The 14,868-nt window shown below is 36.1% G+C and overlaps 2 protein-coding genes across 3 annotated transcripts in view; both read left to right on the top strand.

Moving 5' to 3' along the window:
- Positions 1–14,868, top strand: part of LOC125271359 (complement C3-like) — a 731,185-nt gene that overhangs the window by 73,813 nt on the left and 642,504 nt on the right. The window lies entirely within an intron of this gene.
- Positions 3,256–10,708, top strand: LOC125271361 (histone-lysine N-methyltransferase ash1-like). 2 transcript variants are annotated; one of them, XM_048195428.1, is made up of 9 exons: positions 3,256–3,370; positions 5,082–5,244; positions 5,992–6,184; positions 6,284–6,352; positions 6,548–6,646; positions 9,500–9,628; positions 9,773–9,989; positions 10,116–10,247; positions 10,433–10,708. In XM_048195428.1, the coding sequence occupies exons 1-9, from the start codon at positions 3,262–3,264 to the stop codon at positions 10,651–10,653; spliced, it is 1,332 nt and encodes a 443-aa protein (XP_048051385.1). In that variant the 5' UTR covers positions 3,256–3,261; the 3' UTR covers positions 10,654–10,708. The 2 variants fall into 2 exon arrangements, with proteins under 2 accessions (XP_048051385.1, XP_048051386.1); XM_048195429.1 differs by lacking the exon at positions 9,500–9,628.

Below are 14,868 nucleotides of genomic sequence, written 5' to 3'. Positions count from 1 at the left end.
GTTATTCATATTGAAGAGCATCAATTATTAAACAAGACTTGTAGCACAAGAAGGATCTAGCCTTAAGAAACTATTTGAGGTGAAAAAATACCGTAGTAATTTATAGTAAATACTATAGGCCTAGTGTTTTTGAACCATACTTGAATTAATTTGTTGTGGTAATTCTATAGGCTATTGCTGTGGTAATATAACAACTATAATATAAACAAATTATGTTACTGTACTAAGTTTTCTTTAAACTATATTATACTACAATACACGCAGCTAACTGTAGTAAAAACTAAAGTAGGCTACTGTCTACAGCCTATGCTGTAGCATTCATTAACAAAGTGTTGTAAATACTATAATATACAGTATACTACAATTTACTGGTTCAAAAACACTATTTACTATCAATTACTATTGTATTTTTACACCCCATGTCCAACCAAATGACGCCGACTGGATAAGTTCAGACAAATGACTATTTGTCTATGTAAAATATATAGCCATTGTGACAAAATTACATCCCGTGTCATTATAATTCGTAGGCTAGTTTATGCAAAATAATAATAATAAAATAAATAAATAACTAGCACTAAAAAAACGGAGTAGGCTAATAAAATTTGCATAAATCATATATTTCGCCCTCTCGAGCTATAAGCTACAGGTCCTGTAAAATAGTTCATACTCTTCAAAATAAATGAATGTATTATAGTAAAATGTTTCCATATGTCTAGGCAGGCACTCGGGAAAAACGCATAGTTTCCCTGTTACGGAAGTCAAGCATGCAGCAATATTTTATTTATTTTTCATTATCTCTAAACATTAAAAAAGTAGTTGTAATCATAAGAAAACAAGAAAAAAAAAAAAAAATAATGAATGGCCTTTCGTACTTTAAAAAAACGCATATCCCGGCTTCCGTACTTTTTTGGTTGGATCGTTATAAATACCTCTCTCAGTTAGAAAACACCCCAAAATTGGGAGACGCCCCTCTTTTGTTCCGCAGAGACCTATACTTGCCACATGTTGAGATCAAATATTCAAGTTGTTTATTCATTTTCTACCCCTGAACGAAAAACGAAAAATCAAGCCGAATTCTTGTTTTTCGTTTTGTTTGAAAAAAATGAAAAACGAAAAAGGTGCCGTTTTTCATTTTCCGATTTCATTATTAAATCAAAAAACGAATGACCAAAAGATACACGGACCCTGGAGGCATCCAGCGACGACGAACAACACGTCCAGACTTCTCCATCCACGAACAAATCCCGATTTGTCACGGCAACACAGCAGCTTTGATCTCTCCTTCCGATCACTCTGTCATCAGTGCACACTTCTCAGACACTTTCGATCACTTTTGTTAGTTCAATCGCCTTTTCAAAAACAAAAATAAATCCCTTTCTAAACTCAGTCTTTTTGGATATTCAGTTCTTACAGTCTCTTAACTGTTAAAATCGTTGAGCTCAGTCTTTTTTGTTTTGTTTACTAATCCTCATTCAACTCTCTACCGACAACATCAAGCTGTATTATTTTTCCCATCTCTCTTGACTCCGCCCCTCGAACTCGAGGGGTCACCATGAGAGCACCTCATTGGTTAAACAAATTTCCAATGAAATAAAAATACATTTTCTGTAATTTTCCCCCAAATTTTAACAGCATTAAAACTTTGTACACAAACAAAATATGAATTACTTTGCAAATAACTTCACCCCCAAAATAAAAAAAATAATAATGGTTGTGATCACAAATGTGAATCCACACTCAAATATTCAAACACACTTGATCACAAAAGCAAATAACTTTTATAACACTTTTCTTTTCAATAAAAAAAATAATAATCTCCCATTAAGATCTTTTATAAAAAATAAAACCTTAAATTTAGAAGGGCTCTACATTAGCATAGTTCATTGAATCTGATTAGACCGTTAGCATCTCGCTCAAAAAAATGACCAAAGATTTTCGATATTTTTCCTATTTAAAACTTGACTCTTCTGTAGTTACATCGTGTACTAAGACCGACAGAAAATGAAAAAAGTTGTGATTTTCTAGGCTGATATGGCTAGGAACTATACTCTCATTCTGGAGTAATGATCAAGAAACTTTGCTGCCGTACCATGAGTGCAGCAGGCGCAATGATATTTAACACTGGGGGTTTTGCTGTATACAAAAAATAAAAATAAAAAGACTTATAGAACAAATACATCTGAAATAAACATTTCCTGCTAGAATGGACATTTAAATGTGTAAAAATAAATAATCCACAGAATCAAACTTTTTTTTGTTGTTGTTTGTTTTTTTGTAAAATATTATGTTAAAATTCTTTGAGAAGTTTTCTTTTTGGGGGGAAGCTCTTGTCTTTTATTTTGTCATTTGTTTTATTTTTTTGTGTGTAAAGACTTTATTTACATTTTTCTCTCTCTTGAAAATACTCATTTGGTAATCATTTGGACTTGTATAATGTGCGATTGAATGTTTTTGTTGTGTTTTTGACAAGTTTAATAGTTTTGTTCTTCATAAATTTGTAACAAACTGCAAACTATTATTTTACCAATCTAAAATGAGTAAAAACGTGAAGAAAAAAAAAAAAAAAACATCTTGATGATCCACTGAATGGTTCTTTCAGGTGCTTTGCATCAAAATGGCCTCACATGCAAAGAAATTGCTGTAAAGCGATGATGGGTACATGTCTTTCTTTAGAGGTAACCATTGAAGACGCAAGAACACAATGACTGGAAGCACTTTTTCCTCCTAACTTGTTCCCCATCTGCTGATGATGTGATTGGTGAAATTATGCTAGCTGTGTGGTGGAAGGGTACGGAGGAGAACAGAGGAAGAGGTAGAAGAGGCCAAGACTGAGATGTTTCTGATGGAAATAAGAGCCACTGTTGTAGATCATGCTCTCAGTCATGACCTTAAGGCCGAGACGGGTCAGAAGAGCCGAATGATGGGAGAGGTGAGATCAAGTGTTGTCCCGAAAATGCATGATAACTAAAATACACTGGGAAATATGAAAGTTAGTAAGATGTATGTTTACTTTAGTGGTTAAATTATTTTCTGTTAATGTTTTATTTCTCGATTATATTTGAGTTTGATAAACTTTAGTGTTCCACAGAAAAACACAACACAGGTTTGGAACAACATGACAGGTTTGGAACAACATTAGTACAAAAATTATGTACATTTTTGGGTGAACAATTCCAGTAAGATCAAAAAATTTTTTAAAAATGCTTATTTAATCCATTCACCTTATATTTCTTTTTATTTCTTTTTTTTCCAGAAATAATGCTGAAAAGCAAAAGGCGTAAAACACCTCTGCAGGATGCAGAGGATCACATGACCCGTAGAGCTGATAAGCCTGGGCTTCAAGAGCAGTTCATCAGCAAATATAAAGGCAAGTATTTATGACTAACCAGATACACGAATGGTTAGGTTTTGATGTCATTAATGCAGAATAACCTGCTTTACAAATAAAGTCTTGTAGTTTAAAGGGTTAGTTAACCCAAAATGAAGTTGCTGTCATTAATTACTCACCCTCATGTTTTCCCACACCTGGAAGACCTTCATTCATCTTCAGAACACAAATTAAGATATTTTTGATGAAATCCGATGTCTCGGTGAGGCCTCTAAAGCTACTAAAGACATATTTAAAACAGTCATGTGACTACAGTGGTTCAACCTTAATGTTATGAAGTGTTGAGAATACTTTTTGTGCACAGAAAAACAAAATAACCACTTTATTCAATAATATCTAGTGATGACTGATTTTGGGCGCACAAAAAGTATTGAACCACTGTAGTCACATGATCTGTTTTAAATATGTCTTTAGTAGCTTTCTGGACACTGAAAAAGGAAATTATCTTACTCTCAATGCAGGCCTCACTGAGCCATTGAATTTCATCAAATATATCTTAATTTGTGTTCTGAAGATGAATGAAGGTCTTACGGGTGTGGAACGACATGAGGGAGAGGAATTAATGACAGAATTTTTATTTTTGGGTGAACTAACACTTTTAGGTGGTTATTGGTTTGTATGTAAACCAGGACAATGGATAATTTTAATAAGGTGATTTTTTTTTTTTTTGAGTTATCAGTATATCGTTGTGCATGATCATGTACATGATCAATGTTTTTTTGTTTGTTTGTTTTTAAATTGGGTTTTGGTTAAATTCCTTAAGTAAGGGCTGTTATTTTCACTTTTTTTTCTAAGACACAAAATACATCAGTAATACCCTCTTGTGATTTAAAAAAAAAAAAAGCTTTTACTTTAAAATGTCTAAATGGGAGACAGAGGTTGTCTGGGACATTAAAAATTGTCACCTGAACAGATAAAGTCATCTACTCACTAGTCCCTTTCACAGCCTCGTTGTGTTTAGAGGTAGATTTAGGGATGTACACTGTACACAACCATTCAAACATACATTGTAAGAATGCAAAACATTATACTTATTAAACAGGGAGATGGATTTTTAAAGTTTTACAGTTCCTGGAGGCACATTTAACAACAACAAAAAAACTCTTTATCTAAACTATAGAAGCCAAAAACCATCCATAAACATCCATACACAACAAAGACAAACTATCCAGAAGAGATGCATGTATAAACACAGAATTTTCTTTTAAAAATAATGCAACACAGACACGTTCTAGACGAGTTGTTGAAGCTTAATCATGAGGACGATGAAGTTTTTCAACTGTGGTGTATTAATAGGCAAACTTAAGCTTAGTTTCTGCAGCAATACAAAAGCCAGTTAAAACAACATATAGGGTTTTAGTTGAGGGAACCAGGGGGATGTGAACTACCGGATCACCAGCAAAAATACGTCATTGCTGCAGCACTCTATTCTAAATGATATAAAGCCAAGATAATATTGTTCATGTATGAAAGTGTATGAAATTTTAACTGTATAATTTTAAGATTTTAAAGTATAATGTAATGTATAAAAGCACAGCATACTTAGAAATTTGCCTGGCTATTGACTATTTTCATTCAGCAATTTCCCCTTTACATATAATGTACATCATATGGCAGAGAACTTTAAGTAATGATCAAAATGATAGTTGACTTAATAAACTGCTGAATCTAATGCATTTCTCCTCTTCAGGGCGTGGGGTTTTCACCACTAGAGCTTTTTTCAGACGTGATTTCGTTCTTGAATACAGAGGTGAACTTCTGAGTTCAGAAGAAAGTCTTGACCGAACTGAACACTACACTGAGGCCGAGAACGCGTTCCTGTTTGACTTTCAGTGGCGTGGCAGAAATTGGTGGTGAGTACAGACCTGTTGGATTGATGTAGTAGAGACACTAGATTGTATCGCAAACCTGCAAGATTTAATTCTAGCGGGTTTGCTGTCTCGTGTTTTTTAATCGACTTGTTTTAAATGACCATCACATGCAACTTGAAAAAAGAAACGCCTCTATCGTGGTCAGTAGACGAGGTGGCAGCACAACTGTAATGATCAGACTATAATCCCAATCACTTTGAAGCGGTACTAACTGCAGTGGAAGAACAAACCGAGCCGAGTTGAGTCGTACCGCACAGTGAGAAAGTGCCATAAAAGAGCAATGGCACCAGGGTTCGTTTTAATCTAAACAAACATACCAAGTGTGAACACACCCTTAATACTTAAACTTAACCATGAACTGACTTGAAGGGTGCTGAGTGCAGTTTCTTTGAGTCATCAATATTCGTTTTTAACCGTATTCCCAAAAGAGAACAAAATGGTGAATGTTAGATGCATTTGTCTGCTGAGAGGATGTTGCCATACACTATCCGATAGATCCGTGGTTCTCAGACCCTCCTCTCTGCAGATTCTGTTTGTCTCCTTAACCTGACACACTCGGTTGAGTTCATAGAGCTGTGTCCTGATGATCAGCTGATGGTCTGAATCAGGTAGATTAAAAAACGAGACATACAACTTATGCAGAGCGGTGGGTTTCCACTTAAAAATAACTCTACATGTCTAGCATATATAAGATTACAAGAATTGAGTAATAATTTTATGTCTTTATAGCATGGATGCATCTAAAGAAGACTGTTCCTTGGGAAGACTTGTAAATGACGAACACAGAAATCCTACTTGCAAAATGAGAACCCTTGAAGTGAGCAGGAAACCTCACCTGTGTCTCTTTGCTGTGCGAGACATTCTACCAGGGGAAGAAATCACTTTCAATCACGGATACTCAGACTGGCCATGGCGAGTCAAGGTACTATCAAGAAAATGATAGAAAGATTGATCAGTAATTCATGATAATCTTTTACTATCTGATTAGTTACCATGTGATTGTGGTCTCATATTTCTCAAGCCTTTGAATCAAGCATCAACTGAATCCTCTGATAAAAAGCCATCCATCAGTTTGGGTCCGCAGAGATCGGTAAGTCCACTTTAAAACATCTGTATCATTATTCTTTATTATTGTCTCTTTTGTGAGTAGTGTGTCTGGGTGTTAACAGAAGGAAAGGAGTGATAGATAAAGTTACTGTAGGACAGCTAGAGTAATTACTGGTTTTTCTGTTCTATACAAACATTTCTGATTTTTATATTCACTGGTTCCTTTTCTGGCATCCAGCCCCATTGTGCTGCTCCTGTTTCTTCACCTGGATTGGACGAGGTGAACAGCAGTGGTCCACATAAGCAGTCAGGCAAAGCAAGAACATCAAGAAAAACGGTAACTATCTCATAATGCAGCAACTATTAGATGATTTCTGGGAAAAACTGTTGATATTTGAAATCGACACCCAAACAACCACACCCCTCCCTTCATTGCTCCGCCCCCAAAATACTGAACACCCTATTCAACACGGGCAACTACTAACAGCTGGTGCACAGGTGTTCAACTAGAAAAGATCTTTATCGCTGGCAGACCGTAGGATGCATTAGAAGGTTTGTTTTTAGTTGATTGTAGGTGCATGTCCACTTCATCCAGCACACTTTGTGTAAACACTCCAAATGGTACAAAATAATATTTTGTCATTAGAAATGTAATTTCTGTGAAAAGAAATGTAAAAAGTTAAATTGGTTCCTTCCCGGTCTGGAAGGAACCACTGCGGAGAAGCACAGTATCTGTGTGACTCGTCATAGACATAAACAGAGAGAAGTAGCTCCAGCTACAATGTTCTTTAGACACGTGCAGTAGGCTTGGGTATCGAGTATCGAGTATTGATTGGAACCGGGACTAGCTTTGCGATTTTCCCGGAATCGTTCCGGAATCGAAATCGGAATCGTTCAAATTCAAACGATACCCAACCCTAACGTGCAGTTATGTTTATTAACCGCTTGAGCACCAAAAGTTATGGAATGTAAATGTAGCGCCTTACTACCCACCTCTGCTAGTTACCTAGTTATTGTCACAATTTTATTTTCAATATTGTTAATGTACATTTTATGTTTGTTTAAAAGGTTAGTTCAAATAATGTCATTAATTACTCATCCTCATGTCGTTCCACACCTGTAAGACCTTCATTAATCTTCAGAACACAAATTAAGATATTTTTAATTAAATCCGATGGCTCAGTGAGGCCTCCATTCAAAGCAATGACATTTCCTCTCTCAAGAACCATAAAGGTACTAAAAACATATTTAAATCAGTTCATGTGAGTACAGTGATTCAACCCTAATATTATAAAGTGACGAGAATATTTTTGTGCACCAAAAAAACAAAATAACGACTTTTCAACAATATAGTGATGGGCCGATTTCAAAACACTGCTTTGGAGCTTTATGAATGGGTTGTTTGCACATGATGTCACAGCAGCAGCGCGAATGAGTCTGGAGGGCAGGGAGTGATGTTTCTATATAGGAATCCTATCAAAAACTCAAAAGGTTTTGCATTGTTTATAGTTGCTCAAATCGTAAAAATCGAGAACCCAGAAGGTGTTTATATCGTTTACATAACTTATACCGTTTTTTATAACTTATTTCGTTTTTTAACGTTAAAAGTTGTCGCCTTTTATAGCGTTTTGCGTCTGCTGATACTGAAATTAATATGGATACTTACCTTTTGTTTTTGACTCGGTTAAATATTAACATTCTACATGCTATCGTTTGCAGGGAGGAGAAGATATTTTATCCTATTTAATTATAATTTGGTATTTTCACTTCAGTTTTGTAGAATTGTTCACAATGTTGATCTGGTTACCACGAGAATAGTGTCACGCACTGCTGCTTCAGCCATCGTATGGTAGAAAATGTCCAAATAAAATAAATATTTAACAAGCTGACGGAAGTCGATGCATTTCTTTGTTGGAAGCGTGTAAATGTAACTAGTTTTAATGTTGTTTTTGTAAATATTCACTTTCCCCATATGGCCACGAAGGAGAATAGGAGGGTCACATTCAGGGGACGGACACCGACACGCTGTACTTTTGTATTTATTTCAACAAATGACCAAAATCAAACCCATAGAAGCTTGTGAACAGTTTTGAAGTGACTGTGTGCAAGTTACAATCATTCACAAGCGAGTGATCATACTCGCAAACATAATGTTAATTAATTATTACACAAAAACCAAATACAAAACTCAAAAGTATGTGATTTTTTTTTTTTTTTTTTTAGCGAAAGGTAGTGGGTTTATTTAGTGACTATTACATTTGCTAAAAGTCGTCTTCCCTCACCTTCTCAACCAAGGCGAAAATTGTATTACTGTCAATTTTTTTTTCCCTGAATGATATTGTGAGTTCCTATTACAATTCTCAATTCAGCATAAATGACCAACAATGGCGACATTTTTCACAATCATGACAGAAAATCAAAATACTGCACTTAACATCACCAGCAGAAAGGCAGTGCGATATAAACAAACCAGACTAGAACTGAATGCGGCGTGACGGCAGCTTCACATCCTCTATATCTGCCTCCTCGATGACAGGAAAGTCTTTTAATTCAGCGGAAAAGTCTCTCCTCTTCATAACACAAGGATCACGTCCAACATATGTTGTGATTTTCTGTTTAAACCTTTCTAAACTAGCAAAGAAAGGACTTTTCCCCATCTCTTCCATTCTAATTTTCACTGCTTGCCCTCCACCGGAATTTCGCGATTCAACAGAACCACGTGATTGCAAACAACCTATTGAATCAGTGACTCGGAGTGCCAAAGTCATATGATTTCAGCAGTTTAGCCGTTTGATAGGAGATCCGAGTCACTGATTCAATTTGTGAAGCTCCGAAGCAGTGTTTTGAAATCGGCCCATCACTATATTGTCGAAGTCGTTATTTTGTTTGTTTGGCGCACAAAAAGTATTCTCGTTGCTTTATAATATTAAAGTAGAACTACTGTACTCACATGAACTGATTTAAATATGTTTTTAGTACATTAATGGATCTTGAAAGAGGAAATGTTATTGCTTTGGATGCAGGCCTCACTGAGCCATCGGATTTAATCTAAAATATCTTAATTTGTGTTCCGAAGATGAATGAAGGTCTTACGGGTGTGGAACGACATGAGGGTGAGTAATTATTGACAATATTTTCATTTTTGGGTGAACTAACCCTTTATGCTAAATACTTCTTTATATATCCACAGAAGCGGTTTCAATCAAGACTGGCAAAATTAAGAAAACATCATGAAGATTCCTATGAACGTTTTAACAGAGCAGAAATTGAAAATGAACGCAATAAGATTGCTAAACAGCTATCACAAAAAGATTGTTTGGTGAGTAATATGTCAACATCATCACAATACTCAGTCCTCAGTCCATTAACAGCTAATTATTTTAATATTAATTAATAGTTTCCTTAGTTCTTTTGCTTGTAGACCTTATGTTTTTATTCAAATTATATTTTCAAACTGTTACAGTCATCCTTAGTCGCGTCTGCAACTGATGCATCCTCTTCATCGGCACCCTGTGCTGTGTCCACCTCTGTGATGACCTCATCACCGTCACCGTATTACCGGTTACCAGAGGGGACACTGCAGTTGGCAAAAATGAGTAAAGTCCTAATTGCCATGGAGAAAGGAACACTGTCTGACTTCAAAGGAAAGAAACTTGACGACATTGAAATTGACCCAAATGGTATGAGTATACTTGAACGGTCTGTGTGTGTCTGTGCTGTATATATTTGCAAAAACTGCAAATAGTCATATGTTACAGATGCTAAGTATAATCAATAAACTGTTGATTTTTTTATCAATTGTTTAGAGCAACTTGAGGCTCAAGGTGATTCCATGTCAAGTGATGAGGAGGATTACAGTGACGTATCTCAGACAGCAGCACCAGCAGAGACTGATCCACCTGTTCAATCTGATCAATCCGGTTCACAAGAGGATCAAGGTAAGAAAAATCTCTAAACTACACACACAATAATCATCAAATAACCATAAATTAGCTCCAAGCAGCAATATCCATCCAAGGGCTTTTCAAAATTCAGAAAAATCTACACATTAGGACATATGTATGATTTGGTCATACTCACTGATTTAGTTGTTATGAGAATTACATTTTTAATTATTCCATAGGTTCTTCAAATGCTCCAAAAAAGAAATGGGAGGACAATGAGGTAAAAGCAGTAGAGAGACACATGATGAAGTTCATCAAGACATGCAAAGTTCCTGGTAAGCAAGTCTGTGAAAGATGCATTCACGCAGAGCCAGAAGCTTTGAAGCAGCGAACATGGACTCGTGTGAAAAATTATGTGCGGAACAGGATCACGACTCTTAAAAGAAAGGGTGGTTTGTGAGGAGGCACAAACACAAAAACACTTCAGTGCCTTTTATAACTTCTTTACTGTAAAATATATACTGTAAAAATATAATATGATGTGGAAAGTGTTAAAAGTATTATTTAACTTATTTGTGTGAAGAGAGTGGCTCAACTAGTGACCAGCTCATAGAGAACTGGACGATCAATTGAATCATCGAAGGTGCTGTACATTAAAGTTGTTAGCAGAAGACTGTACTGCGATGTTGCATAAACTAATCAAAAATACTTTTCTTTAACTGCCCCTTTTAACATGCTTATACATTTTAAAGAGTGAACCGTTTATTCCAAGTAAAATAATCCCATATTAGCTCTTATAAATATATTTTACATGCCATCTTAACACTTTTAAGCACATTCTCTTTTTGTAAGAAATGGAGGAAAATGAAAATAGAAATTGTTTTGAGGATGGAATGAAACAGAATATCAAGAAAGACAGTATAAGAACGCTAATGAAGAAAGAATAGTTCATTTTCAATTAGGGCTGGGCGATATATCGCATGCGATTGTCACGCGCATTTCGTCAGTAAAGCCGGTTCCCTGATTACCTCTAAATCGCCATCACCTGCTTTCAAATGGAGCGGCATTTAATAGACAGAGCCGTAGTTCACTGACAAGCTACGCAATATCGCGTTAATTATCGCAGATGAATCGCCTTCAATAATGAAGGTGATATTGCGTAGCTTGTCAGTGAACTACGGCTCTGTTTATTAAATGCCGCTCCATTTGAAAGCAGGTGATGGCGATTTAGCGGTAATCAGGGAACCGGCTTTACTGACGAAATGCGCGTGACAATCACATGCGATATATCGCCCAGCCCTAATTACAATGTTCCGTTTTCATTGTTGAGGTAAAGGGCATAAGGGGGAGGAGCGAATGTAAAGGGGATGAAAAGAGGGAGGAGCGAATGTAAAGGTTGTGAGAAGAGCGAGTGAATGTAAAGGGAAGGAGGAGGGTGAAGGTAAAGGAGGAAGTAGAGAGATTTTAAAGACGGATGAATGGAGGAAGTACGGAAGCCTCCAAGTTAGTGCCAGTTTTGCATTTGCATTGTTGTCTTTTGTAAAAAAATTTTTTTTTTTTCTAATCTTTTTGAATTTCTGTTATTCGCCACAATGTGTTGATATTGTTAATATTAAAGACTCATTTAATCAGTTTGTCTCACTAGAGTCCCCAAAGAGTCATTTTATCGGAGTGTGTGTATGACTAGAGTCCTCAAAGAGTCATTTTATCAGATTTTGTGTATCACTAAAGTCCTCAAAGAGTCATTTTATCAGATTTTGTGTATCACTAGAGTCCTCAAAGAGTCATTTTATCGGATTTTGTGTATCACTAGAGTCCTCAAAGAGTCATTTTATCAGATTTTGTGTATCACTAGAGTCCTCAAAGAGTCATTTTATCGGATTTTGTGTATCACTAGAGTCCTCAAAGAGTCATTTTATCGGATTTTGTGTATCACTAGAGTCCTCAAAGAGTCATTTTATCGGATTTTGTGTATCACTGGAGTCCTCAAAGAGTCATTTTATCAGATTTTGTGTATCACTAGAGTCCTCAAAGAGTCATTTTATCGGAGTGTGTGTATCACTAGAGTCCTCAAAGAGTCATTTTATCGGAGTGTGTGTGTCACTATTTTTATTCATATAGTTTTTTGACTATTATTACATTTTGCAGAAAACATGCCTAATGTCTTAAAGCCCCAGTGAGTAGCCAGAGATGACATGGGTGAGGAAAACATCTTAAGATGATTTTGGGGTAATGATTATTTGCAGTCAATGCTAAATTAACTAGAGGCAGTGATCAGGGAAGTGTTCTCTGCCATGAAGTCAAGACAACTTTATTTCTAAGGTGTGTTATACTATACAGTTCATTTCAAAACACCTTAAAATAACTTGCAAATTTTAACAATTGACATGACTTATATGAGTTGTAAAACAGTTCTGCAGAAGACAATAATGTCATTATTCAGCTTAATTCAGTTCATCTTTTGTTCTCTGATAGTCAATACAGTCGAATCAATAATATTTCTGAATGTTAATTGTCATTTCCCAACTGAGCAATCCAAAGGCACTCGATCTCAAGCTGCAAATCAAATGAAAATGTATGCTACCCATTTTCAGTGATCTTGAAGAAGTTAAAAAGCCCAGTTTAGTCTCTCACACTAGTTTCTCTGCTCTAGCTTGATTCCAGTACCCAGTATTGAAACTTTGAATTGTAATATTACACTTCTGTGTCTTCTTAGGATAAATAACTTATAAAATTACAAGTTACAACAAAGTCCTGAAAGTGTACCTTAACCAGAGTCTGTGTATCTCCACAGTCCTCAAAGGATGACTAGATCAGAGTTTGTGTATGTCCCCAAACTGGACATATAAAATACTGTCCCCAATGTGAAGGTAAAGTGTCAGGTCTTTAAGGAAGTGTTTTATTGATAAAATCAAGTGATATCTGTAATAACGGCTTCTCCAGAAGCGCAGTGATGTCTTTCTTTAGTCTCTAGACCCTTCAGAAAGGGTAGTCCCTAAAGGTAGGGTATCCAGTCATACGTCCTCACATTGTAGTTAAGTAGGTATGTGTGTGTGTGTGTGTGTGTTACATAAAATGTCCGTCCTCCTGCATAGGTAGCCAATCATTGTCAGCGGTGACCATTCAGTGAACATCAACTTTCAGTTTGACTTTACATTCAAAAGTGTTAAATGAACAGCAGCCACCGAGCGAACGCACAGAGTAACATTATAACATCATTTTCAGCACACTCAAATGTATCTAATATGATAAACAGAGCTGCGTTACCTCATTACCGGAAAAGCGGAAGCGGCACCGGCGACTGTGTCATAATAAAAGTTCCTCTGCTCGTGAGGCGTGTGTTGCTCAATCTCTCCAGCTCCTCGTTCAGCTCCACAACACTCTGTCCTGCTCTGCTTCATACTACAGTAATGTTAATAATCGCATCCATGAACATGATTTCTGCTCGAGTCATATCCCTATTCTTTTGAGGTGAAGACCACATGTCCCAAGATTCTGCGCTCAAACTTGGCGTCATCAAGCTACGCCTTTGTTTTGAATAGACCTCTAGCGACCTCTAGCGGACAATATTATTACATACTGCACCTTTAAAGTATTAGTTCACCCAAAAATGAAAATTGTCATAATTTACTCTCCCTCATGTCATTACAAAACCATAAGACTTTAGTTAATCTTTGAAACACAAATCAAGATATTTTTATTATTCTCTTAATTTTTGCGTCTTCTGAGCGCTTTTTTTAAAATCTCAAAATACTCTTGGACAAAAACAATTGATAATGACTTAATGACATAAACCGCCTTTCACTCAGTTCCATCTGAAGACGCTGAGAAAATGGCGGCTTCTCGCACTGGTATCCTCGGTGTTGTTAACGTGACATGCATGCTCTCTTTTACGTCCGCGTTCCCAACCCAACACCACTGGGTTACAGATTAAGAATGATTTTCAACCCCAAATTGGGTTAAATCAACCCAGCATCCTTACCCAGCAGTCTCAACCCAGCGTTTGGGTTGAAAAAATAACCCAGGATTTTTTAGAGTGCATAAATTGATGTTGATTTTCCTAAAATGTTTTAGTTTGAACTTAGTCTTTTTAGTTTGAACTCACCATTATGGCGATCAGTGTTCCTTTGGTTGGACACTTGAACTTCATTTATATTATTGTAAATCTCTTTCTATTGATGCAGTGATGCAACAAGAAATCATGGTTATTTGGTTTCAGGAAGGGAAGTATTAAAAAGGTTGCTTTTAAAAAGGTGACCTAACTTCTAAGTAAATCATTAACTAGTCTATTTTGTATGTTGATTAATGATCTTTTACAGTTTTATTACTAGCACTTATGTCATAAACACCTTGCGAAACTTTTAATTATGATTGTGCCAGAATAAACCGTCTCCAGGAGAATCACCAGTGCCCAGATGACAAGAGTCCTCCAGACACTTGAGATGTTTGCTTACAAATGACTTTAAATAACTTGACTTTTTGCATAGAACAGAAATCAATGGAATTCTCTGTTGATCTTTCAGAAAATTATGTCAACTGATTTTACATATGAACTAGTGAGTACTAGTGATTGTGTGTTCTTAGAGAGCTTTGTCTTTGGTAAATGTTCTGTAAATGTCTATTTGAGCTTCAACTTTGACTCCTGGTCCTCATTTTGCATATTGGTCTCTTTATG

The sequence above is a fragment of the Megalobrama amblycephala genome, linkage group LG7, assembly GCF_018812025.1.
Source record: "Megalobrama amblycephala isolate DHTTF-2021 linkage group LG7, ASM1881202v1, whole genome shotgun sequence".
Taxonomy (NCBI): Eukaryota; Metazoa; Chordata; class Actinopteri; order Cypriniformes; family Xenocyprididae; genus Megalobrama; species Megalobrama amblycephala.
The sequence above is the reverse complement of the archived record's forward strand: the minus strand, read 5'-3'. Positions and strand labels throughout refer to the sequence as shown.